Source organism: Taurulus bubalis (genome assembly GCF_910589615.1).
Source record: "Taurulus bubalis genome assembly, chromosome: 4".
Lineage (NCBI taxonomy): Eukaryota > Metazoa > Chordata > Actinopteri > Perciformes > Cottidae > Taurulus > Taurulus bubalis.
Genome location: NC_136592.1, coordinates 22,875,111 through 22,900,935, shown reverse-complemented (window position 1 = coordinate 22,900,935; position 25,825 = coordinate 22,875,111). Strand labels below are relative to the sequence as shown.

The following is a 25,825-nucleotide window of genomic DNA, read 5'->3' as shown; positions in this document are numbered from 1 at the left end:
TTACAGCCAATGGGTTCAGAAACAGGAATATCTTAGGATACCTGCTGTCCAATAACACAGTCTCACACGCTCACTAAACAACATCAAGGGCTTTTATCCAACTATTTCCTCTTGCACAGCATTATGATGGCATAAAGATCCGTTGCTAACAGCCAATATGATCACAGCAACACATATCATCTTCACTCTGCTGTTAAGTGATTCTTCCCTTTTAGAGACAAAGGCTTACATCTTACATCCCTTGTTTGGGTGGTGTGGTTTTTAATCATTGCACTCCTTGCTATTTAGTTGTATTTATATATCTTGGCATTTTAGGCATTGTTATAGCGTTTTAGCACTGCTTTACCTAGATATCACTTGTATTTTCAGATGTGAAAAAAGTGGTTGGGGATTAATATAGCCGTCATTATATAGTGATGAACCTCATGCTCTCCCATGGAAATGTGAGGAATTTAAGCGTATTGCACTTTTAGACTCAGTTTAAGTCACGCTGGGTCAAACTGTCAAACCAAAAGCCTGAAATGTGAATATAAATGTAAAATGCAAATGTTACAGTGAGTTGGGCTGTGTGTGACTGACAGGTGAGAGCAGTGAGGGAGGCAGCGGCGAGAAGGAATGCTGGAGGATTGGGCTCAAGGTAGCCTGGGACATTCACACACCTGGCCTGACACTGCCACTGGAGCCCGGAGACTGCTATTACATGAGAGGTACTAAATATTTTCCCGTAAACACAAACACACACAACGTTCAGCGGTATATCTGACTTTGGAGCAAGGAACGCATACTGCCCTGTGTTTGAGTGTTTCTTGGACTTCGGCCCGAATGACCCACGCCAGCAGGATGCAATGCCCACTCATGCTCTATTCTCTGTGTGTGTGTGTGGGTGGGCGGGTGGGTGGGTGGGCGGGTGGGTGGGGGGGACTTGGCCTGAACACGGAGCTTTAAGGTTCCATGACAGTGTGTGCATTAGAGAGGTTAGGAAAACCAAATGTTATTTTTTGAAGTCCTGTGACCCAGTGCTGACTATGTATCTATAGAGAGGACAGGCAGTGAGCACATGGGTGTGAATCACAGTTTAATGCTTTTGCCTGCAGCAGACACCTCCACTACTCCTTTGTTCGGCCCTGTGGGCCCTTCCAAGCTTCCTCATATTTTGTGAGTGAGAGGACATTTATCCTCACAGCAGCAGCAGCAGCAGCAGCAGCAGCAGCAGCAGCAGCAGCTCGTGTTCAGATGAGCAAGGAGTTAAATTTTATCATTCTTAAAGGCACTCTGCTCTCATACGTATTAAGGGATATTCTTCTCCTAATCTGCTCAATGAATTACTCTATTGTTTCATTGAATCATTCATATTTTTGTTTATTTGTTTAAAGACAAACAAAATATAAACTTTAGCTGTTCAAAGTCATCAATCACACAGCCTGAACACCATATTCATCCTTGATATTTATCAAGACAATAATATCAAGTTTTTTTTAACTTTTCCCCCCAACTTGGATTGACTAAGGCCTTTTTACTGCAGTCCCTGTTACTGCTTACTTCTCTAGAAATCAATACAATTACATTTTCTTTGTGTTCCATAATTTCTATATTGTATTATCCAACCTGTTAGGTGTGCAGTGATATACACATTTGACCTTGTGATTCAAGAGTTTTTGTGATTTAAAAGATTGCTTCATGGATTCCTCCAACAGCAAATATGTGCACCCATCTCGTGTACAATCACATGTGCTGTTTTATGAAGACACTGAACCCCGAGCTGTGCACTCTGCATGAATGTCAAAACTCATAAATACAGCGCTAAGATTTACATCAGCTTTCAGCACAGAGCAGAAAGGAGCATGTGACTGACGTGATCTACAGGCTTATATCAAACACATTTTTGGAGGAGATGCGCTTTCCTTTAAGATTTTTTGTGTGTTTTTCTTTGATGTTTTTCTTGAATTTCATTTTAGTTTTTCTTGCCCGAGATCCCACAAGACCCCTTCTATAAATTCAAAACATATAACTCAAGTAAAAAACGTACATTCACTCAAGAGGAGGTTTTGGTTAGGGAGAGTTGTACCGTACCTGTACTGTTAATGTTTATAATACGTACCCCATATTTCACCAAACAGCACGATGGTTAATTTTTCCCATGTGTTGGCCTCCACAAGTTAATTCAGGGTCTCCCCAGGTCGGGCGTGATATGTGAAATTGTGCAGGTGATTTACGGTCCAAAGGCAGAACCTGAACCAAAACATGTCGAGAACTGGTTCCTTTTTTATTGCAGGGACATAGTGTAGTGCACCAACACATGGACTGTACAGATGCTGTACAGCTGGCATACCTGGTGCCTATCAAGGTTTACAACAGCAAATGCATCATACAAATGCTGTATGATAAGTAACTGCATTCTGGATTAATCAGCATGAATACAGCAGGTGAGAAACTGCATCAAAAAAACGTGTAAAGTCCTAACATGTTACACAGGGAACTGATTTTACTTGTACTTGCATAGTCCCCATCTACTATCTACTTCATCGACATTATGTTAAAGTGTTTGCTGATCTGAATCATTTTACAATCAAGGAGTAGGAAGGTTTTTAATGGATTCCTGAAGTTGGCTCTTTGAAGCTGCTATGTTTTCATCTGAGAGCCGCGATGTCTGTACCTAATATTTAGCCTGACAGGGCTTGAAGCCGACCTCCTTTAGCTGGATAAGATTTACAATAGAACAGTCAGTTTCAGGCCAGCCATGATAATAGAGTGATGGGCTGTTGTGCAGACCATTCTAATGGGACTTGACTGTCGCGGATCAGTGGGGATTTATGCTCCACTTGGTGAGTACGCCCTTGAGAGGCCAACTGCTGCACAACGATAGCAGCTCGCACACAGTCCTTGGCTGTCTGACGCTTTGCCGGTCTACCTGAATTAAATACTTGGCACAATGCACGAACATATGCACGCACCTATAAATTTGCACAAAATCACACACGGTGCTCTGCTTATTGGAGGAAGGATAACCCCCTCCTCCCCTCAGCTTGCTTCAAACACACATACGTACACTCAGGCAGAGCAGCCACCGCAAAACCGCGTGTGCCAATTTATTGTGCTTTAGTGAGATACACCATATGATAGATAGTTAGTGGTATTAAAAGAAAACTACAACGTTGTATAACCACAGACACTATAATGTCTTTTCAGCACCATTTGTCGCCGAGTGGCCCCTTTGAACTGTTAATGTCTGAGCTGCTGGAGGCAAATTGAATCACCATCATTTCCACCCAAATGGAATTTCACTGGTTAAAAAAGAACAATGCAAGTCTTGACACCGGGCCTGTTCAATAATCAGATTTCCAGCTCCCAATGCACAGGGGGACAGGAGGAAAGAGTTGACCCAATATATTTAAAAGCCTGCTTCCTGGAAAAGGAGGACAAGTGGCAGCAGGCGTAGGGGTTGAAAGAAAGATAAATATTTATTACAGTTATCGAGTTTGCCTCTACTCCCTCCTGATCCCACTGACGCATCAGACGCGCCAAGAAAAGAGCAGATTGATGGAGATAATTTGTTATTGGATATAAACAGTTTTAAAGACGCAGAGTAATTCTGCCCAGAGACCTAATCCCTCACAATCTCATCAGGGTGAAGAAAACACCGGCAAGTTGTTTTGTTTGTCACCATCTTTTTTTTCCTCCCACCAAACAATAATATCTTCCTCCCAAAGCATTTGGCTGTTTGACTTTCAAATCACAGGCATTAGCTAGTGTACTCTTGCTCAAGGCGGGTGTAAATATGCACATGTGCTGTGAATGACAGCTCTGTCATGGCTAAATTAATTATTGGTATGAGGCAAATAATGGCAGAGCTGAGAAACTTCTATATACACAAAGAAACACATGGAGGGATACACAGGAAACAGCAGTAAGGCCTCTTTGTAAAGCTTCTGTGATATTGGACAAATGTTTGTTGGTATGGCTCTTCCATCTTGACAGATTGAGCACGATCTGGTTTTGTTTGGTAATTAAAATTATAGTACAATGCTGCTCATTCTATTTGATTCGTTGCTGGACCAAGCGCAATCTGTCTGAGTGTACAAGATGATTTAGTTGTCGTGTTCCTCCATGCCCTGCTTCTCATCTGTTTTTCTGCTGTAATCAGTTCTTTTCTTTTCATTATAATTAATTAAAAACACATGATCAAAATAAGAAATCTCAACTCTTATTCCCTTCTGCTGGGCTTGTTTTCCTCCACAATGTTTTATTAACTAGTTATTGTGGGGCTATTAACTATTCTACTCTATTGATGGTCGTTGATGGCATCGTTAGCATGTTCTGATAGATTTCTCTTCCCTGTTTTCTCTAGATGACCTGAACAGTACCCACCAGCATTGTGTCCTGGCTGGAGAGAACGCACGCTTCAGCTCCACACACAGAGTGGCCGAGGTGAGAAGCCAATCGGCCTAAAAGGGAAAATGCAACGTTTTTAATTTGTTGTGAGGCCTGTGTGGCCAACAGTGCCCTTTTGATTTCAGTACGAGCTGCTGCGTTTCTCACTATATTAGGGAAAGACTGCACATAATGAAAAACTACAACACTGTGCCTGGTTAAAAAAATAAACTAATGAAAAAATTCTGTTTTCAGTATAATGGAAGGATTCTATAATATATCTATATATATTCTATCTCTATTGGGGGAAAATAAATGTGAAGATGTATGAAAGCTGTATTAAACTTAAGTTTTGGATTGTATTTTGATTGACAGGGCCCAGCTAAATCATGCATGGCAGTTATTTGTGTAACACTGGGTTTGTCCCTCTCCTACCAGTGCTCCAGTGGGACCCTGACCTACATCCAGTCGCGGTGTCAAGAGGCACTGTCCAACCTGCACACTGACCCAGAGACAGGCTCCCACAGCCTGCTGGCCCTGCTGCCAACAACGCTACAGCACTGTGAGGAGATTCACAATGAGGTGAGGACATGGTGTGTGGTCACATCACATGCGCATCCGCTTGTATTTGTTCATGTGCGTTTGTCTATGTGTCTGTTTTGCATGATTGTACACATGTGTCTGGGATTTTCGCAGAATTTCAACTGTTCATGTTTATTTGTATTGGGATTGTTGCGTTTGAATAGGTGTTAATTTTTAACTTGTAGAAACCGGTTGTTGCTCTTAACACTACTTTTGTCGTGGGCTTGACTCAAACAGCATTTGAAAATATTAGAAATTAATTTGGCCTGCTTGGAGTACCAGATGAGTGAGGCTTGCCACATTGGACAACAGAACATGTGCCAATAAAGTTTAGACAATAGCATGCCAGTCTTTGAAAGTTTTCACACATTTTCCTGTGAACCTGCCGGATACTATCCAAATTATTCTGATGCTGTAGTCTCCGATCATCTGGTACTCCAAGGAGGGTAAAGATGGCTCACAACCTTCTGCAAACATGAGAGGATTTTATCGGGACTTGATCAAAACAAAGAGGGGATATTAGAAAATGATCATGGAATAAAGAAAATGTAGGCATCTTAATAATATGGATGAATAATTAATTTGAACAAACATACGTATTTGTGCTTTTGTAGAATAATCTACTTGACAAACAACACAGCATTTCAACAAATACAGTAACAACATTTCGTTAATTGAAACTGTGCATACAATAGTATGACAAATTATAATCAAATTAATTGATCTGCACTAAAATCTAGGTACACTTAATCCTTTGAATAGCCCTTTTTTTTATATCCTTTGCATCATGGGACTTACAGACCACACTGGCAGTCCATTGATAGCAGGTTAAAACACTGTAAACGGCAAAATGGGAGTTGTCAGCTTTCCACCTTCTTTGCTGATTGTTTCTACTCAGGGAAAAGCCTCCAATATGAAGTCCAGGTTGCGCTCATTTGTCCTGGCCGGTGATGGATAGTGAGGCAATAGCCTCTCCATATGTTATCTAAAGATGGAGTCATGCCCCGCTCCCCTCGCTAACCTCTTTTCACACACAAGGAGTGATGGTGGCTTGGGGTATGAAGGAATAGAGCGAGGTCAAAAAAGAAGAACGCGAGGGGCCGCCTGCGGAGCCACCGGCCCCCTGTGCTAGCTTGCCGCGGGCCAACAGTTAATATCACACTTCACCTCTCTCCCCCCTTTACACCCCTGGGCTCAAAGCGCACATCCTAGCCGACGCTAGCACCCAGGCTCCTCAGCGGGACGCCATGACAGATGAGTCTGACGTAAGGTTGTTTAAAGGTTGTAGACAATATTAATTATACAGCGCTGCCAAACAATACGGCTGTCTGTGTCAGGAGGAGCGCTGCGCTAGTTGAGCTAGCAACACCTGCTAGTTTGCCGCATAGCGCCACAGGATTAGCAAGCATAGGCCCCCACCAGGAGGGCAAAGCAGGTTTATTCAGGAATCCAGGATGCTATTTATACCAGCGCAGGTGTGTGTGTGCTGTGTGTGTGTGCTGTGTGTGTGTGTGTGTGTGTGTGTGTGTGTGTGTGTGTATGTATGTGTGAATGGTTAAGTAAGGGGGTGCTCTCGGGGGCTCAACCCTACCCTACCTGGCACTCACAATGATAGATGTGGCCATTTGTTTGGAGTTGCCCACGAGAGCAGAACACCCACTTAAATGATGTATTGTTGGTGGGGTTATTTATGATGGCGGCTCACTTTGGTGCTTGGCGGGTGCAAATTGCGCTGGTCGTGTTTGACATGGACGACCGAGGAGCGAACAAGCCTGAGACGGGTGGGCAACCTGACCTGAGCAAGTGCCTTATGGGCCTTTCCTTAAAAAGTGCTAAACAGCAAGCGAGAACTGGCTGACATGCCACGGATACATTGTGCAACGCGGTGGGGGTGGAGGTTGACACTTGTCAGAAGAGGTGGGCGGGTCTGACGGTGATGAAGCACAGCGTCTGCCATCTGAGTATGAGTGTTCCGGGATGGGGCGGGATGTCGAGTTGAAGTAGGGGTTGATGGGAGACAGAGACAGAAATGAAGAAAACTGAAGTTCCCACCTGTTTGTTAAGCATGGTCCCTCTCACTGTCTCTTTTTAATCTTTCCTCCTGTCTTGGGTGGCGGGGGGGTAGTCTAACATAGCATCGCCACACGGCCCCCATGTGCATGTTTGGCTTTGAAATGCTAATCCCAGATGCAAACGTCTTGTCTCATTTAAAGCCACTGTGTCACTTCCCAGGTGGGTGTGTGACAGAGTGCCCTGAGGGACCCCGTCTAATGATGCTAGTCCCCCCACGGTAAATATTGAAGGGAGGGACAAGGTTTTGCCACATGTTCTGGCAGAAAGTAAACTGTGTGGAAGCAGGTGTGCGTGACCTTCCAATGTCCTGTTTTCAGGCCACAGTGTCTCCCCAGGCTCAAAAGGTATTTGCTTGGCTTTGAAACACCTGTCCTAAGGGCCATATGCTGGCAATATCATTGTAATCGTATAAATCACCTCTCAAACACATTTTTGCCAGCAGATCTGTGCAGTTTGTTGTTTGTACTTTGTTGTTTGTCCTGCTGTATCTACCAGTTTCATTACCCTTTAATGCTATTTTTTTGTATTAATTAGAGACATTTTGACTGTTTATTTTAAGGGTTTATTTATTTTTGCCTTTGAAGATCACACAGGATACAATATTCTCAAAGTGAATGCTTTTCAAACGTGAAATCATGATCAGGCCAAAGGTTCCTATTTTTTTTTTTACTTTTGTTGTAGGGGCATAAATCACATATGTGATACGAAAGAGCTATACTCCACTGGCAGCTAGACAGGAAGACTACTTCTACATGTGGCCTGAGAGGAAAAAAACAAATCAAATCTTCTACTATTTTATGGATAGAGAAAGAAATAGAAAGGTAATCTGTGCATGCACAGTATAACCTATCGTGTGTATGACCACTGGCAAGTGTGTGATGAGTGTAAATTGTGTGCTTGGTTGCTCACAGAGAGATGAGGGGGGGGGGGGGGGGGGGGGGGGTTGGGGTGGTAGCAGTTCTCCTCGTAGATGTGTGAGGAGGCCTGGAAAGGTAAACAGAGGACGGCAGAGTGGGATCGAACCAACTCTCATCAGCTCCCACCTCAGGGCCACGGCCCGGAAATTGATTGGACCCGCTCAGGGAATACCGTGAAGGTGTTGGGGGGGGGGGGGAACGTGCCTCATTAAATGGGAAAAATGGGGCTACTTTGCTTTAACTCCAGACTTGCCATGGTGGGCGGCCAGTCGACTAATGTGGGGCTAATGTGTAGTTAGTGTGTCCATCACCTGGAGAGATGACAGCCACTGCCGCAGGGGAGCCACTAGCTCCCCTCTCGCTCCCCCACGCCGTCTCAGAGAAAAACTAGCCCTAACAACCACTCTCTCTTTGGCATACACTTTCGATCTGTCTGCCTGGAAAGGTGGCATTTAGTCCGAGTTCCCCTCTTGGTAACTCTCAGCTGGGTGGCCAGACTCCAAATGCCACATAGCATCAGTAGCTTTAGATGGCCAGCTTTGTGGCTGCCACTGGCCTGCGCAGTGGGGGACAGGCAGCCATGTCAGCTCAAAGTGGAGACACAGGTTGGTTTCTTCTCACTAAAGGACAGGCAGACAATCAGAGAGATGGAAGGAGGGACTGACAGAGAGAAAAGGACGTCCGATATCGGCGCTCTGCGGCTTTGTTGTGTGTTTGAGCTGTAGTGATCGAAGGGGAGTGGATTTGGAGAGTGTTGAGGGGACCATAAAGGATGACATTTCTTTGAAGGGCGGGTTGTATGGAGTGAGTGAGAGGCTGCTGAGCAGTGCCACTGGCTGTGTATTCTCCCTGACATGCCCCAGTCCTTGCATGTCATCCCCGCTGTGATCAGAGCCTTTTGGAAGCAAATGGCAGGATGATTCTGAGCACAGTTTCTACCGAGGGCAGACCTCACTCAAGTTGTTTGTGCAAATATTTTGTGCCCTTTGTAATAACTTGCTCGGGGTGCAGGACAATAGGTGACTTGCTTCATAACACTGCGCAATGACCACTTGCTTCTTTTTTTCCTCTTCATTTTGTTATTTTTACCACGACCAAAAAGTGGCCACAGGACCCGACGCTATTGGACCACTGGCCCCGTGAGGTTCAAGGTAGACTTGAAGGTTTTATAATGAAGAGACAAACCTTTCTGCCATAGATTATGCACATACACACTCCATCTTTTGTTCCAATGCAAGATTATTCACTTCCTTTGTACTGCAGCAAAATGTTCTCGGGATGTGACGGTGGATGCCATGCTCAGCACTTAACATCAACAATACAGACCGGTGTTCACGTTGCATTTCATGTTTCAAGTCATTGACGACATTGACTTTTCTATACTTAACCAAGACCTCAAAACCAAGACGTGATATCTTTTTATAGCCCTCCAGAACTTGTCGTGCATTAGTTATATATGAGCATAATTTGTTCGAGACAGCATTGGATAAAAGTGGTTGACTGGTTAACAAAAGCATATTTAAATGGAGACTTTTTGGGTACAGCCTACCTGCTTAAACCTTGTTGCTACTATTTAGGAGTTTGCAGCTCTAAATCGGGTCTGTTGTATACATTGGATAATGCTCTGTTCAAAGAACAATAAACTAAATAGTTTTCAGCAAAGGAACAATAGCTCTCTTTGTTCCATTTGATATGCGACTCCTTTGCATGCGACGACTTTTTGTGTTGTACAGTTGTCGGAGTCAAAATGAAATGGAGCGTGCATTGTTTCGGGTGGATGATGCTTTGTAGGACGTTTTGGGGGAGGGCAACTCACAGCGTCTCGCATTTACGTTGGCGGCAATTGGGGCAATCTTTGACACTCACATTGGCAATTGTATGCAGAGACGTTAACAAAGCCACTCACAGGCCTATGTAGACAGATACACACAAGGGCGCAAACATACTGCGGCACATACAGGTACAAACACACAAATGCACAAGGAAAGACACACTTAGAAATAGATAGGGTACACCTGGCTACATGAAGCATCCTTGCGAGGATTAAATCAGCACTTCAAAAGAGCAGGAAACAAAAACACTCCCAGCGGAGGAGAGGCTCGGCAGCCGAGACTGTCATCTCCAGACGGAGCTGGGGAGTGGGAGAGGAGGGGAATGAGGGAGGAGAACGAGGAGAGGAGGAGGGCGGAGTTTTCAGGTGTGCTGACTGGAAGGTGTGTGTGAACAGGCGTATTCATAATTTTTTGTGTGTCTGTTTCACGGGGTGTCTTTGGTCAGGGTGTTATTCTACTCACAGAATGTTGGTCCTATTTGCGTTTGGACAATTTTGTGTAATTAAAAAAAAGTATTATTGAATATACTTATACTTAAAATTAAAAGGGCAAATACATTTTCATCATGACCCAAACACATATTTGTAATAATAAATACTAATCTGACATTTCAAAAATATTTATTCATGCAGTTTTTATAAAATGTATAATTTTTGTATTGTCTTATTTCAAACATAGATTTACTGACACAGAAAAACACCAATTTTGTATATAAAAGTGAACACTAAAATATTTTATTATTAGTCAAAGTTGACAGACTGTTTTGGAAATAAAATGGTGCAAAATGAAGCAATTATCTATGTGTTTGTTTGGAGACATGTATGATATTAAACAGTACCATAATGAAAGTGTGTTTCACATGAATATTTCACAATCTATAGTAATATATAAAAATATGTATCCACTACATTAATTTAAATATTATGCTGTAATGTCTCATGTTTTACTGAGGAGCATTGACAATGGTCATTAGTTGGTTGTCCGTCTGAACCAGCTCTTTTTTCATTTTTTATCTTGTGTGTGTGTGTGTGTGTGTCTGTGTGTCTGTGTGTCTGCAGGTGGAGTTTGAGTGGTTGCGGCAGTACTGGTTTCAGGGCCAGCGCTTCGCCCGCTTTTGCAGCTGGTGGACCGGACCGATGGAGCAGCTGGAGAAGGACTGGAAGCTCATGGAGACAATGGTAGGGCCGCTCAGCTGGTCTCACGGCAGCCTCAATGTCTGGTTTACTGGTTACTGTTTACTTGTTTTCACCCATACTTTACTAATCCTTTTTTGGTTAAATTAAATACATTTTTATATTTAACGTGCAGGCTGTTTCTTTAGTAACATACACACTATCCTCAGTAGATTTCACACTGATTCCATCCCTGCTTCAGAAAATAAATGAAATGAAAAACATCATATGAAATAGTTTTGTTTGATAATAATAATAATAGTAATGATTGTACTAATAATAATGATAGTATTAAAACATGAAGGAGCAAAGGAAAACAAATATTATAATAAAACTTTTATGGATGAGCAGTTCCAGTGTAGGCAGTCTGTCATTTCATAATAAGGGTTTTCAGCTTTCTAATTGCTCAACATGCCTGCACTTGTGCTTCTTATACAAACTACACAAGTGATCTGTTGTCCAATAATGCTCCTCACAAGGGAGGGTGTGTTTAAAATTACATGATGGATTGTCTAAGTTCTCACCACGCTGTGTTATTAAGGATGTGTCATGTGTTAAATTGCAGCTTCACAGAAGTTTTATTAGAGAGAAACGTGGGCACGCAGCTATTAGTTAGACACCACTGTAAAGGAATCACTTAGTAATGTCAGACTCATAATTAAGTTACCTTAGTCACAGCTCTGTACAATATAGATGTGACGCGCGCATACACACACACACACACACAAATGCACAAACACACACATCCCTGTAGAAATTGCAGCTCACAAAATCACACGTATACATGCTTGGTCTCGCTTTCTCCCTCCCTGCAGGTTCTATGCAGTCTGTCTCTCATAGCTCCATTTCAAAGAGTGTGTGTGTGTGTGTTCATGTATGTGCGTGTGTTTAATACCCAGACAGCAGAAGCAGCAGGGGGCACTCTTGTATCACTGTAGCAGCAACGGAGGGAGTGAAAGAGCTGCGCTCCTCTTTTCCTCTCTGCTCCATTTCTCCCTCTCTTTCTCCTTCTCCGTGTCTCTTTATGTCTCTCACCCTCTCCTGCTGTCTGTGGGAGCTCTCTGTCTCTGTCAGTGTCGAGCGCTGAGCAGTAATCACATCTAATGCTCAGGCGGGGATAAAGGCAAGAGCTGGAGGAGAACTGTACTGCTGCCGACGCTGCTCGGCTCCAGCTATAGTCTTTCTCTTGCGCTCCCTCTCTCTCACTTAGTCGAACAGCCTGGCAGAGGGTGGGTGGAGGGGTTAGTAGACAGGGGCTAAACTCATCTAGAGCTCCACCTCTGGGCCCAGATGAAGTGTGTGATTTGGACCTGTATTTAGAAAAGGGCATCATTGAAATGTGAGGTCTTTCTCACTGTCTTTCTCTCTGTTGCTGTCTCAGCCCTTCTCTAATGGGCAGAGAAAACCATATCCACTGTGTGTGTTTGCGTGTGTGTCACTCATGTGGATTCCTGACAAGCTGTAGAAACGTACAATACAGCAAAATGCGCGACACAAAAAAAATAAAAGGGAATAAAATATCATTATTGTATTTGAAAATGATATGTAGCATTTTTTTTAAATATTTTTCACATCTCAAGTTACTCCAATTTGTGTTTATAACAATATTAGTAATTTCACAGTTTAATCACATGTCAAATCACGCAAAACCAAGTATATCTTCTGCAGAGATGCATATTGAACATTCGCAAAAATAATACACTGGTGAATGCATAAATGTAATCACTCACTATTGTGATGAAAGACAACATTATTGCTCTCGCAAGCAATATTTACATACATGCATCGACCTCCGATACGCTGATGAAAAGCACTCTATAGATGTGACTTATAGATTTTCCTTCTAGAGCTGTGGCTTTTCTACAGTAAGATTAAAACGCATTCCTCTAAATTACTTTGAGTTATTTAGATTATGTGGGTTCCCCCTACATTCCTTTATTGCATATATTTTACATTTTGAAGCTGGCAATTGACAGTCGAGTGTAATTTAGTGAAATGCAAGTGACCTACTGGGTGCAGATGCTGTTTGCCATTTTATTTATTTAGAATTTTTCTGTTCTTGCCTGCAGTTTATTTTAATACAGCATTATTTTTTGTCAAATCCGATATCACCATGGGTATTTTAAAATAACAAATATATGTCTCTTTAAATAGGGTTTATAAATTGACACCGTGTTGTTTTATACTCTGCGCTGTAGCAATAAAACAGCCTATTGTTTTATCCTGCTAAAATAGCAATACAAACAGCCAACCTCCTTCTCTTTATTGTCATATTTAGCACACAGTGTTGTGGGATGCGCTGGGCTATGTATGCGTTTCTTAGTCTGTATGAAGAATATTGCAATATGGGGGGACTAGCTCCTGTTTATGGATACTGTCTCTCCCTGGGGCTCCCTCTTTGCTCCTCAGCCTGTTGTCATGCAAATGGTTATCCTTCTATTTGAATGACATTCTGATAAAATACATAAATAAATAAATATAGAAAAAACCAACAACAAAAAAAGTCCACTTGCTTGCTCGTCTCTTTTTGGTACCTCATGAATTCTTGTGGTTTCTTGATGGAAACAAAGAGACACGCTGCTGAATAAACTTCAAGTGGAGGTATGTGAATGTACAGCAAAATTATTATGTGTGTATGAGGGTGTGTGTGTGAGCTGTTTAGTGTATATAAGGTAAAGGTTGTTTCTGGAGAAAAAGGGACATTAACCTAAAGGTTTTACATTCCCTTGTGATCCAGGGAGCTGAAGTCAGTTTTGACCCGTCTCGCTTGCAGCTCTGCGTCCCCTCAGGACTCCATTATCATGGCTATCATACAATAGTGACATTTCCTAAAACTAGCAACAATGAATAGCTTCCGTCTGACTGACAATAGACAGAGAGTCTTGGCTTTATGCAGAATATATTAAATACCGGTGTGGCATTTTTTTTTTAATCTTTCCTCTTTTCACTGTGGGGGAGAAGCGACAGCGACGAGCCCATGAGCACACCTCCCCTCTTTTTTCCTGTCCTGTGCGTGCGTGTGTGTGTGTGTGTGTGTGTGTGTGTGTGTGTGTGTGTGTGTGTGTGTGTGTGTGTTTGTGTGTGCCATTGATGTTAATGTATGCACTTGGCATGACTTTAATTGATTTAGCAGCTCTGCTCGCACAGTACAGCTTTTTCCCTAATTTGTCACTTTCCTGACTTCTGTGGCTGCTCATCTCACAACTTCAAAAGCTACCGCGGAAGCAAAGAGATTTCAGTGCACTCCGTCTCCCTCTCTCTCCCTCTCTCTCTCTTTATGTTCTTTCTTTCCCTTGTTTTCTCCCTCTCTCTCTCCCGCTATCTCGCCATGGCTCTGTCTCTTTCTCACACTTTCTCCCTCATTTGACAGGAGAACGAGCCTTGTAGATGGAAATCTTTTCAACACACATCAAGGAAATTAATCTACTTTCATAATAAATGGGATCCACTCAGTTGAATACATTTGTATACTTCAAGATGTACAAAACAGGAAGTGGTATCGGGGCCATGTCTTCCTCTACTCTGTTCACCCAGCCTGTCACTCCCTGTTTTCAGACGGTTTGGTCACACACACACACACACATACATATGCTGTACACACTTTCCCTTTTTTTTATTTTTATTGTGTGACACAATTTACCTCCGATTTGTAACAGAGACTGACTTTGGCGTGCATGCACGTGTGGGTGAATGTGCAGGGATGCGCTTAGTGACCATATCATCTTCTCCCCTCGCTTTAATAACTGTCTTCGGAAACAATCTGGGCTGCTGAGGAGCCTTGCACTGCAATAATACACAGCCTGGCCCGGTCGCCATCGATAGCTGATTAGGTTATTGACCTAGCATGTGGAGGGTCGGTGCTGAGGAGTGGTCGAGTAAAGGGAGGCCAGTGAGCATGTAGGGAGAGATACAGAGAGGGGGAGGAGGTAGAGAAGAAAAAAAAGACAGAGGGGTTGTGTGTGTGTGTTGGGGAGGAGGGGTGGGGGGTCAATGTAAATGTTATTGCTGTGTGAGCTCATTTGATCAAAGTCCTGGAAAGGTTAAGCGAATCCAATCTGGTTTTGTATGGCAGAGTGGAGACACAGGCGCTGGGGAAGAAACCCCCAGGACGGAGAATGGATTATCATATTGGCGCTGGAGTAGCAGGGGCCTCCGATGGACAGTTTACCCGGCCCGTAATGCGTTTAGACAGCAATTGGCCTTAATAACCTTTATTGACTTCAGCGGGTCAGTGCCAAGAATCTAATTATCAAAGTGTATCAATTTCATTGGAGTTTAGAGTTGCACCGCTCAAAATAATTATTTTAAGGTCGGCCCGGGGCAATTAATCCCCTCTCCACTTATTTGATGGCTTTGTAAAACATTATAAATGTTATGGTTTCTGTAGTGCGTTTCACCGTAAATAATTTCAGGGAGCAATTTTTTGTAATGTATTATTTGGAGAGCTTGCCGTGCTGGTCCTGCCGCGGGGAAGGAGGCAGCATATTTCGTAAGTCAGAGGCCACAGCTGAATCGTGTTGCAGATGTTTACCAGCAGTCATTTTTCTCTTTTGCTCGCCATTTTACTTGCACAGTCGGGCAGAGTTTTACACCCACTTTATATGCACACATGGAACCCAGATTCATTACAAGTGTGAACTAAGCAGTAAAGTGTTTAAAGACCATTTATATTGCTCATTATGAAGCCATTTATTATCTCTTGCATTAAATCACAGTGTGTTTATGCATCATATTGTTTAGCATTTTAAGCTCTTTACTTGGCAAATAGGCTTATATATTTACTGTATTCCAATTCTTTGTGGTTCGGGCACATATGCACTATGTCTATGTGTCTGTGTGTATGCATGCGGGTATTTGTGTGCGTCTGTGTCTATGTGTCTTTATGTGTGTGTGTGCAGTGTGTCCACAGTGTGAATGAAAAAGGTAAACGTGCAGCTGCACAGTAGTTTATCCTTCATTGACAGTCAAAACGTGCTGTTACCTGGATAGTAGCAGCTGTTTTTCCTTATCGCACAACATAGACTAGAGGCCTAATCCACACACTCATTATTGCACGGCCTTGTTTACCCGCGGCTCAATTTTAGCTTGCTTGCTTTGCCCTATTTAGACGGAGCTGTATAAAAAAGAAATTACTCAAAGATTATTGTTATTATTCATTTAAAGAGGAAATATATGGCTGATAATACATTTTACATCACGCAGCAGCTTGTGTTTGGAAATATAAAATGAAAAGAAGCCGGAAGAGAGCCAGAGAGAGAGAGAGAGAGAGAGAGAGGAAGGGAGAAAATGTAGCGGTGCAAAGGTATTTGCAATTCTCTTTGAAGTCCCTATTCAACAGGGTAAGCTGAATTTTCGGCAGTGCCTGATAGTGTTCTGCGTAAATGCTTAAACCCCTTTAGAGAATTTTCATGGGCAGATACGCAGTGGCTTGAAGGGAGCGTTTATGTTACCTGGAGCCAATGCAGCCCGCAGCTTTGTACCTAAAGATGTACACTAGTAGTGAATGGAATCCCACAGAGGTTTGTCTATGACAGAATCTCACCGCAACATCGCTGTAAGCCGAAGCAGGGGGAAAAAAGAGCTACGAGCAGGTTTAACCCCATTACTTCTCAGCCGGCGTCTCTCGTATGCATTTATTTATATACACGGACACAGACATGAAAGGACAAAAACACCTGGACAGACATAGCAACAAACACACTTACTAGCGTGCTCGGTGGTGTCCATGTAGGAGAGTTTAACAGAAGTTTAAAGAAGAAGGATTTTTTTTTTTTATATCCTTTCATGGATTTATTCTATATTGCATTATTACAATATTCAGCTTTTTTGTTCTATTATTTTACATCGTAGAATACAAATGGCCTATTCAAATGTGCACACACAGTTGCCAATCATAATTGCGCTATGTATGTGTGTAATTATTTTTTAATAACACGATGTAGCTGATCGTGCTGTAAGATAAGGTTGGGTGAGTCGTTACGTTTTCATTCCCACAATAGACCTGTGCAAACGTGTTGTTTCTGGCCTGTGATGACAACATTTGGGAAGGAGGAACTTTATTTTGCATGCGTGGAAACTGCAAATGTAACAATGCTATTGTTTTTTTACGTCACTGCCATGTATGAAAGAAAGTGTGCTCACTAAAAAAACCTCCCTCGTTGTTTTGTCTTTGTACATATAACTGTCAGCTACACTATGGAGTACACCTCTTCTTTACAGTGAGGGGTGGGGAGTTTTATTGACAGCGGTTTGGATAATTTATTTTGTTTGCCTGTGAATTGTGATGTTGCCAGTGTTTTTACTGTATCAGCAGGCTTTGAAGGCGGCTCGTCTCGTCTTCTTAGAAAACAAATGAGCACTTTACAGAGACTGATCTGCCTTATCCGCTTAGCAGATTCCTCAATCCCTGCATTTATTTATTTACTTACTTATTTACTTACGTATTCATTTACTTAACTCTGTATGGATTTAGTTTGAATGCTCTCCCCTCTACTCATAGCCACCCCCTCCTCTTCCTCTCCCTCACTTCATCCTTGGCCCCGATCAGCAAGATAAGCCTTCAGAGGAGGGGAGATAACATCCATTAAAGTGGTAAAGAGGAATTATGGGGCAGCCCAGATTAATCACTGCTCAGTTTAATCGCATTCAGTGCGGACGGCGGAGTTCGCTGCAGGGCCCGGCTTTTTCCTGTGTCATACCAACAGAGATAGAGATGCAAGGAAGGAGTGTGTGTTTGTGTGTTGAAAAGTGCCTTGATGGAAGCGAAAGTATAAAAAGATGAAAGAGAGATTTCAGAGCATCTCATAGCAAAGCCCGCCTCTCTTATAGCTGACTAGAGACATTACCACTAACCAGCTCTTGATATATGATTATCCCAGTACTTTGATCCAGGTGTGATTGTTTACTCGCGCAGGCAATCGTGTCAAAGTCGTGGCGTAAAATAAATTACCACAGACACAAGAAAACACACTGATTTGTCACTAAAGGCTTGCAAATAACTTGAAATCTTGTTCAATATATGCCGTCTTAGTTGAATATTGATCCTATTGAAAACATGGCCAGACCTTGTCATATTACTTGTCCATATTTCTCATATTCTGAGATAGTGATACACACATTTAGATGTGGTGCTGAGCTTTATAAGCTAGAGAGCGCAGAAGTATAGTCTTCTTATTCTGAACTTTATTAAAACCATTCAAATCTGAATTTGGTTCCTTAGGTCGTGTTGATACCCACACTATTGTTTTTCTGCATGTCACCTCAAATTCATTTTGCATTTATTTGTACAGCCTCTAATCACAGTCACAGTCTCAGAGGATCTCCCACACATAGCAAAACAATAAGTTAAAACACAATAATGAAAATGAAAACGGCCCACCCCAACTATAGAGCACTCCAAAATCTAATTAGGGACAATAATAGAACATTCCTTCTTTTGTTTCTAACAGAGCGGATAAATACAACCAATTTTCTCGCATAATTACACAGAGGTGAGGTCAAAAAAGAGTACAAAAAAATGTTTTACACAAAATAAGCGAGAAATACAAACAAACAAAAGTTTAATCTTTGAGGACGCTGTAGGCATATGGTCTCCAGTGTCATGAGAATGTAATCCTTAATCAGCTTTTTGTTTGAGTGTTGCATCTCGCACAGCAAAATGCCACTTAATACCTCGGCACCTTGCTAATTCTTCAGAATCACTGAAGCAGCTATCGTGTTACACACACAGAGTACATAAAGCCTGATGTGAAAAGTGAGTACAGGGAATGGAGTGATCCTGACGGAAAGACAATGTTAAATTATGTGAATCGCTTGAAGAAATGTGAAGAAAAGGAAGAAATATCAGAAAACGTTGATGACGATAATTCTATAATTTTGGAGGAGGACGTTTGGGAAGTGGAACAGGGAAAAAAAGAAGGGGGATGGACTGTGGCATTTGCAGAGGTGAAAGGAGGAGAGAGATAAAGTTAAAGACTTAAGTTGGGATCAGAGAGTGCGAGAAAGAGACGAAAAGCTGTCGATGCTTTAAGGGGATTTGAGCACAGTCAGGAGGAAGTACAAATCCTGGGAACATTCTGGGAAGTTTCATGGTTTTTTAAATTTTTTGTCTGTCACCTTTCAAAACATGGCATGTACAGTATAAAGAGGGTAACAGAACAGGGATCAAACCTGAGATGTGTGTTTCTGGTGAAGCAGATTCTCTCCCATGTGAAAGCCTCAAAGGAAAATTTGTTTTTGTAGTTTTGACCATCGATCCTATCAGTTATGTTTTTACTCGGCAGTTTCACTGCTGAGAACCCAACACTGGTAGCTACCCCTTTACAATAGAGCACTATTGAAAATGTTTCAGCAAATCCCTTCAATATGTCACTCAAGGTGTTTAAATATTTTGTTTTAAACCAGAAACGTACACTATCCCAAAGAGTGCGTCATAATAATAACGAGTTTATGGTATTCCACAGATGAACCAAGACGTTGCTGCCATGCCAATCAGTGTTGCTGCATTTCTACATCTGATCACTGAAGTTGTTGAGAAAACATATGTCCATAACCAAAGAGGATGATGGGTAACACTGATGAAAATGATACCCAGGTAGTCCAAAAAAATGTCAGACAGCAAGGAAACACAAATATCGAACTCATTGTTGAGCTCTACCACACTGGCGACGGGGAGAGCGGCCGTCCTTCCAGATACTGAATCTCTTCCACGCTCATATCCTCCGCACGCAGATAGAGCGATCTGATGGGTGGTGTTAAATGGGTGAGATGTAGGACAATGTAATTAACGCTAGTCCTTTAGCGGGCCCCGCCTCGCTCCGCTGGGAGTGCCTGATATAGCGCTCATTAATTCCTATTTGTGTGTAATGAGAGGGTCATGTTAGATGTAATAAATGGCTCTTTTATTTGGGTGAGAGCTGCAGGGCGGCATCCTCTCCTGGCTAAGAGTCTCATAAACACCCTTTAGCTGCTCTCATCAGCCTCCCATGGTGGGAAGCCATCACACTTAAACACACACAAATATCACTAATAGTGCAGGAGAGCATACAGTGTAAATGTGTTGAAAAACAGGTGTATTTAGACATAAACTCTGGAGTTATAATAATAACATAATCCTTTTTCTATTAATGAGTAGTAGTACTCCAGGCTGTTCCGATATGAGATTTTCACAACATGATTATTGTGTCCAAATAAAATTTAAGATGCCAATATTGTCGCAATATCTATAGACCATTTTTAAAATAATGCCTTTAGTCAGATTTATCTTGTTTAACTTAAACTTTTGTTTATCTTTTTTTTTGCCAAATTAATTATACTCAACATATGAGTGTAGAAAGCTGAATAGATGTAGCCATAATATTCAAAATAAATGTTAGATTATGTACAACATATTACCATGTATATTATTAACACGTTATCAATATTTCACTTTTGATTATCATGGTTATCGTCATTATATTCAACGTTGTATATTGTTACACGCCTCGAAGCACAAGAGATAACCAGCAGATAGCCGAGCCAGTAGCAACACCATATCGGCATCATATGTTAAAACGTTTTGAAATTAATTCTTTACATTTAAAGGACCACGTCGGTGTTTGTGCATAGGTATACATCGTATGAACACTCAACATTGCTGCTGCTAATTTCGAAGAGAATTGAGTTCCTTTAAATGTATATTTTTTTTCTTCCTTTGAAATAGGAATCAAGTCTTGCTTCTTTCTTTTTTTATTATAATGCATTTCAAAGTACATATTGATTAAAAACTTCTTTGGGGCTTTGTTCAAATACTGATCAAGAGTTTCAACACTTCCAGCAAGAGTTGGCATTTAATAATCATTATAGTTGGTGTCCTTTGTGTTGAAAGATTAAACCTGTAAAACAAATAATGAAATAAATGTCATGAAACATAGTTTGAACTCGTCAAGATGCAAAGTAATATAGATTTTTGATTCATTGCAATAATTAGCTACATGATGTCATGCATTCACTTTTAATTTCTTTTAATTAATTAGATCAATACAATCCACAATGGAGTGTTTTGAAAGCATATACGGTTTGTGTTGAACATACAGCATTGCATGTAAAAAAAAGAACTAGTGTGTCTGTGACTTCTTAGCGAGATTGAAGTAGACAGCGTCTTTATAGAGTATGTGAGTCCATAATCCGGTTATATGTAACTGCTTCATGGTGTGTGCCATTGTCTTTTACTGTATAGCCGCATAGTTGGAAGAGAATTGTTTCAGGCAACAAAGCTGCCAGTCTAAACACAACTGAGCTATAGGGAAGCAGCTGATTAAACCTACCAAGTACTTTTTTTTTTTTTTTATTGAACAAAGAATTGAAATCCAGAATAATATGACAAATAAACCAAACTGATGTTTACAGGGCCGTCCCCCTCAATCTCAAAAATGCATATTTTTCCTCTTCCCCTAATGCTATTTATCAGTCTCGATGGTTTTCGTGTGAATTGCCTAATGATGGAGAGATGTCTGCCTTCTGTTGAATATCATGGACCTAAATGGCACTCGGTTTGAGGTGCTCAAAATCCAAATAGCAAAAGAAAATATCAACAGTAGTGTCTTTTTCCAGCAATCATGACTTGGTTACTCAAGATAATCCACATAACTTGTTGTTGACTGATAAATAGCACAACAGCTAAGAGGAAAGATATACATATTTAGATTTTGGGGTGAACTGTCCCTTTAACAATGTTGGCTAATCTCATGAAAAACCAAGTGTATTATTTAAACAACCCAAGATTTGCTTATGGCTGATACTGCTGTTACTATTCTTAACGTATTTTTTCTTATGGTAGGCAACCTGCAGATCCTAATCTGTTCTACTTTAGACACAGCCATGTTCACTGTACTCTATAGGTAATTCACAATTCATGTCAGACATATAAGAGGTCCTGTTTAGTTTTGCTTCACACAAAAATGTAAGAATCCCTTCGATTCAGACTTCTTGTAGTCGATCAAAACTTTGTTAGTGGCACATTTCAGCCTCTGCAGACATTAGTAAAAAAAACAAAAAAAACAACAACAACCTGTATTTGAGCATGGAAACCCTTTTTATTGGTTTAGCATTTGAAGTATGGTGCAGTGTATGTTACACTGTAACTCCCGGGCTTTCGAAAAGGCTGGCTTTGGCCCCAGTCAGCAAAAAGCTTTTTACTGGCAGGAGAGTGAGGTGCTGATCACAATCTGCTATCTAGCTAGAATCTAGACTCAGCTTTCATATAGTGAAAGAGAGTAAGAGGGTTTTAACAGAGCAGAAGGTGCTTGAGTGTCACGCTCATCGCAAACATCTCTGTCCAGCTCTGTCTTCATTGTCCTGAATTAGTCAAAGCGCCTCTCAAAGCTTTCTTGTGATGGATGGATGACGCATTCTTGCAAGGCCAGTGAGGAGCTCTGCGTGTGTGTGTGTGTGTGTGTGTGTGTGTGTGTGTGTGTGTGTGTGTGTGTGTGTGTGTGTGTGTGTGTGTGTGTGTGTGCACGTGTGTGTGTGTGTGTCCCCTGTCCCAGCCTGCTGGACAGCTTATTCAAACTGAGAACTATGTGGTTTAGCCATTAAGGCCAACTGGATCCACACTCCTTTTCGTGAAGCAGACAAAAGCTGCGCAAGAAACAGACCGGTGAATTTTTATGCGATATTTGTGGGCCCATTGGACTACAACCCAACAACAGATTTGCTTTTTCTTCTCGTCACCAAAAGGCAGCACTACAAAAGGCCTGTGAGTTCTGCTTCATTTGACCCTGTGGAAAGCATATGTCCTTCCATCCCGCCTGTATTCTGCCCAGAAGATGGAGTGCCGTTGGGGCCATAGAAAGCATCCCTGCCCACTTGAGTGTGTTACAATGCCTTCAAACAAAATCACTTGTCAGGGGTCTTTCCTTTTTGGGAGTGTCTCCACCCCCCACCCCAACCCATTGTCACTTCAAACATGCTGCTCTGGTGTTTCAGACACATTTTTCTAATGTTTTACACTCCATATAATCTGCTGTCTGTAGCAAAGCCCATTTTACTAGCTGACATAATTGATGGTGCCCGCGACCTTGCAAGGTCAATCTGGCAGAAGGCTCTTGGTTTCTATCACCACGGAGATTGTGAAAACACATTAACGTGCACAGAGTATAATTAAGGAACTTTAGATGTCCCTCTAATGAATTTGAAATATGTTGTTTTGTAGTAGAAAGTATTTTTAGGAATCTAAATCTTCAGAAATAACAAAATCGGGATTTTAGGGATTGGTTTCAACACTCATTACCAATAATAATATACACTCAGTGGCCACTCTTTAGGTAAACTTGTGCAATCTACTGCGATCCCATACAACAGCCCTGCCAACACATCTATCTTTACAAAGTTCTTAATGTTCAGTTTTTTTTCGTGGCATCGTCCAAAATATGTGAATTCAATTATATATTTATTATTGCGGTCATAGTTAAATGTATTATTCATTAAATCCAATTATCAGATCTAGTACAACACCGTCACAGTGACCTCAATACTATCACCTTTGATTGATTTATACCTTCTTTGAAAGGGTCAACAAAAACTGAACACTGTAGGCATCATAAAAGTAGACTTTATAACAGTAATATTTAATGGCACTCTACTTTATAGGTGCACAAAATAAAGTGGACACTTACTGCCTTTTGAAAATGTCTTGAACGTTATACACTGTATACATTTTTTGGGGGTAACTGCAAAGTTACTAGTGCAACAAATCTTTTTTGAAGTCAGTGTTCTGCAAGTTTCAGTTTGAGAACGGCTCAAAGTTGCACAGATAAATCAAAAGACAAACACACGCACATACAAAGAAAAGACTAGAATCTTCTTTGAGAGCATTTTTTTATAGAACTGGCTTTTCTCATTTTCTCTACTCTTTCTTCTTTGATAATATGAAAGGTTGTGAGTCTTCAAAGTCTGGAAGACAACCCTGACCAGCAATGTTGACACCCTTCACTCTGCCCCTACACACACACACACACACACACACACACACACACACACACACACACACACAGACCTACACACACACACACACACACACACACCTGTGTGTTTATCAGCCAATCTACCATAATGGAAACTGAACAAATTTAATTTCAGATATGCCTCAATTTTGAACCATCTGTAATCATGTGACAGCAGGCAGACGGCAGGAAAATATATACACACATACACGCACACACACACTTTTTATGACTTCAAGTGTGATGTCACAGAGAAGTGAATGTGGTCTGGCTTTATTTCTTCCTGGGCTAATATAATTTTTCCACCGGTGGATAGTCCCCCCCAAGAGCAAAGTAACTCGACAGTGGCATGCAGCAAAAAACACACACATCCCTTGTCCAGAGTAGAACTGGTCCTGGCAGGATCACAGCTCCCAAGTTGTTTATATCAGTGAGGAGAAGCTATCCATTACCCCGAGCAAGGTGCCTGATGCCTTTTTCCACCAGCGGTCAAAGTGATATTGGTTTCATGTATTAAAGGGGAGAGGGAAATGGAGTCTGCCAAACTCCCACTCCTAAGGCCTATGACATCAGACGTCAGAGCAGCTGAGCTCAAGCTGTGGCAGAAGTGGGTGGAGTGTCTGAAGATTTGGAGAAAAGGATTTGACTTTAAATCTCGAGATACCTTGTTGATTTGTGAGCCATTTTGGTCAGCAAGATAAATTCAAGTGAAGGAGGAATTACATTAGGCAGGACTTGTAGCAGAGATATTAGAAAAGGTCATTTAATTTTATAAACCTCATGCTATTGCGAGGGTCAGAAAATCAGGTTTTCCGTTTTGGATGTGTTGCACCCTACTGAAGAGTTAATCCACTTTCTGGCAATTATCAGCACTAGTGCAGTGCCTATTCCAAACTTGCCCGTCTGATTGTTTGGCCTCCCGTATTGCTGTTCATCCAAACAACTTCACACTCGACACCAAGCTTCCTTGGGTCCTGAGCAATACACTTGCCCAGTATGAAGTCGATCAAATTAATGGTTGTCAAAAATCAAAAAAAAATCACCAATAAATATGTCTCATAACTCTGCGGCATCTCTGGTCGCTCTTTCTCTATCTGTTCTCAAATTTTCTTTCGAACATGGCGTTTGGCTGTGTAAATAGTTAGTATAGGTCCCATCTCAGCACATTGTTGGCCGACAGGCAGGTCTACTGGCCTGCTGCCGGGCCTGTTACACAGGGAAGTGTCAGGGAGACCAGCGGCAAGGTTGCCAGTCTGACAGACAGAGGTGCACTTAAGAGGGGCGGCACCATGGCGGCTAATTAACACCAGCCACCAGCCAAAACCTGGGGAATGTGAATGGTATGCACTGGGTATTTCGTTTACCACCTACCTTTTTAGGTAACCACCCATCATTTGGAGGCTCTATTATGGTGTTCAAATCACCCATGTCTGTTAAAAACGTTAAAAGGGGAGGTTTGATTTGAATTTGAAGATTTTGAAGCGTTTACGGCCTGTCGATATAAAAGGTTTCCTATATAAGAGAGTGCCAGTGATCTTAAGAGTGCTCTGGGTCCCCTGAAAGTCCTGGTCTAAAGTCAGCTTAGACATTTCATGGGGTGTTAACGGTCCCTCTAGCTAGTAGCTCTGTTCTATGCAGTATAAACCTCCAGTTCTGCATGCATCTTTTTTTCTTTACCCTCCTACCTTTTAAACTATTACGTGACCTACACTTCTGAGAAGTTTTAAGGGATGTACACCATATTGCACATGTGTAGCAACAAACAATCTTCCCATTCTATTATTCTGTGTAGAGTGAGTGACGTGTTGTTATGTGATGGAATAGACAGATGCTTGTTGGTGTTAAGATACAGTCCTGGCTCGAGGTGTTCGTGAGCCGCCCCAGGCGGCCCTCCAGCGAGC

At 41.8% G+C, this 25,825-nt stretch overlaps 1 protein-coding gene across 1 annotated transcript in view; it reads left to right on the top strand.

The window, feature by feature from the left end:
* The window catches only part of fto (FTO alpha-ketoglutarate dependent dioxygenase), a 127,532-nt gene that overhangs the window by 23,850 nt on the left and 77,857 nt on the right, over positions 1-25,825 (top strand). Inside the window, exons 4-7 of the mRNA XM_079217360.1 lie at positions 582-707; positions 4,346-4,425; positions 4,807-4,950; positions 10,831-10,950. Coding sequence (XP_079073486.1) covers positions 582-707; positions 4,346-4,425; positions 4,807-4,950; positions 10,831-10,950 — 470 coding nt within the window. The remainder of the gene's footprint in view (positions 1-581; positions 708-4,345; positions 4,426-4,806; positions 4,951-10,830; positions 10,951-25,825) is intronic.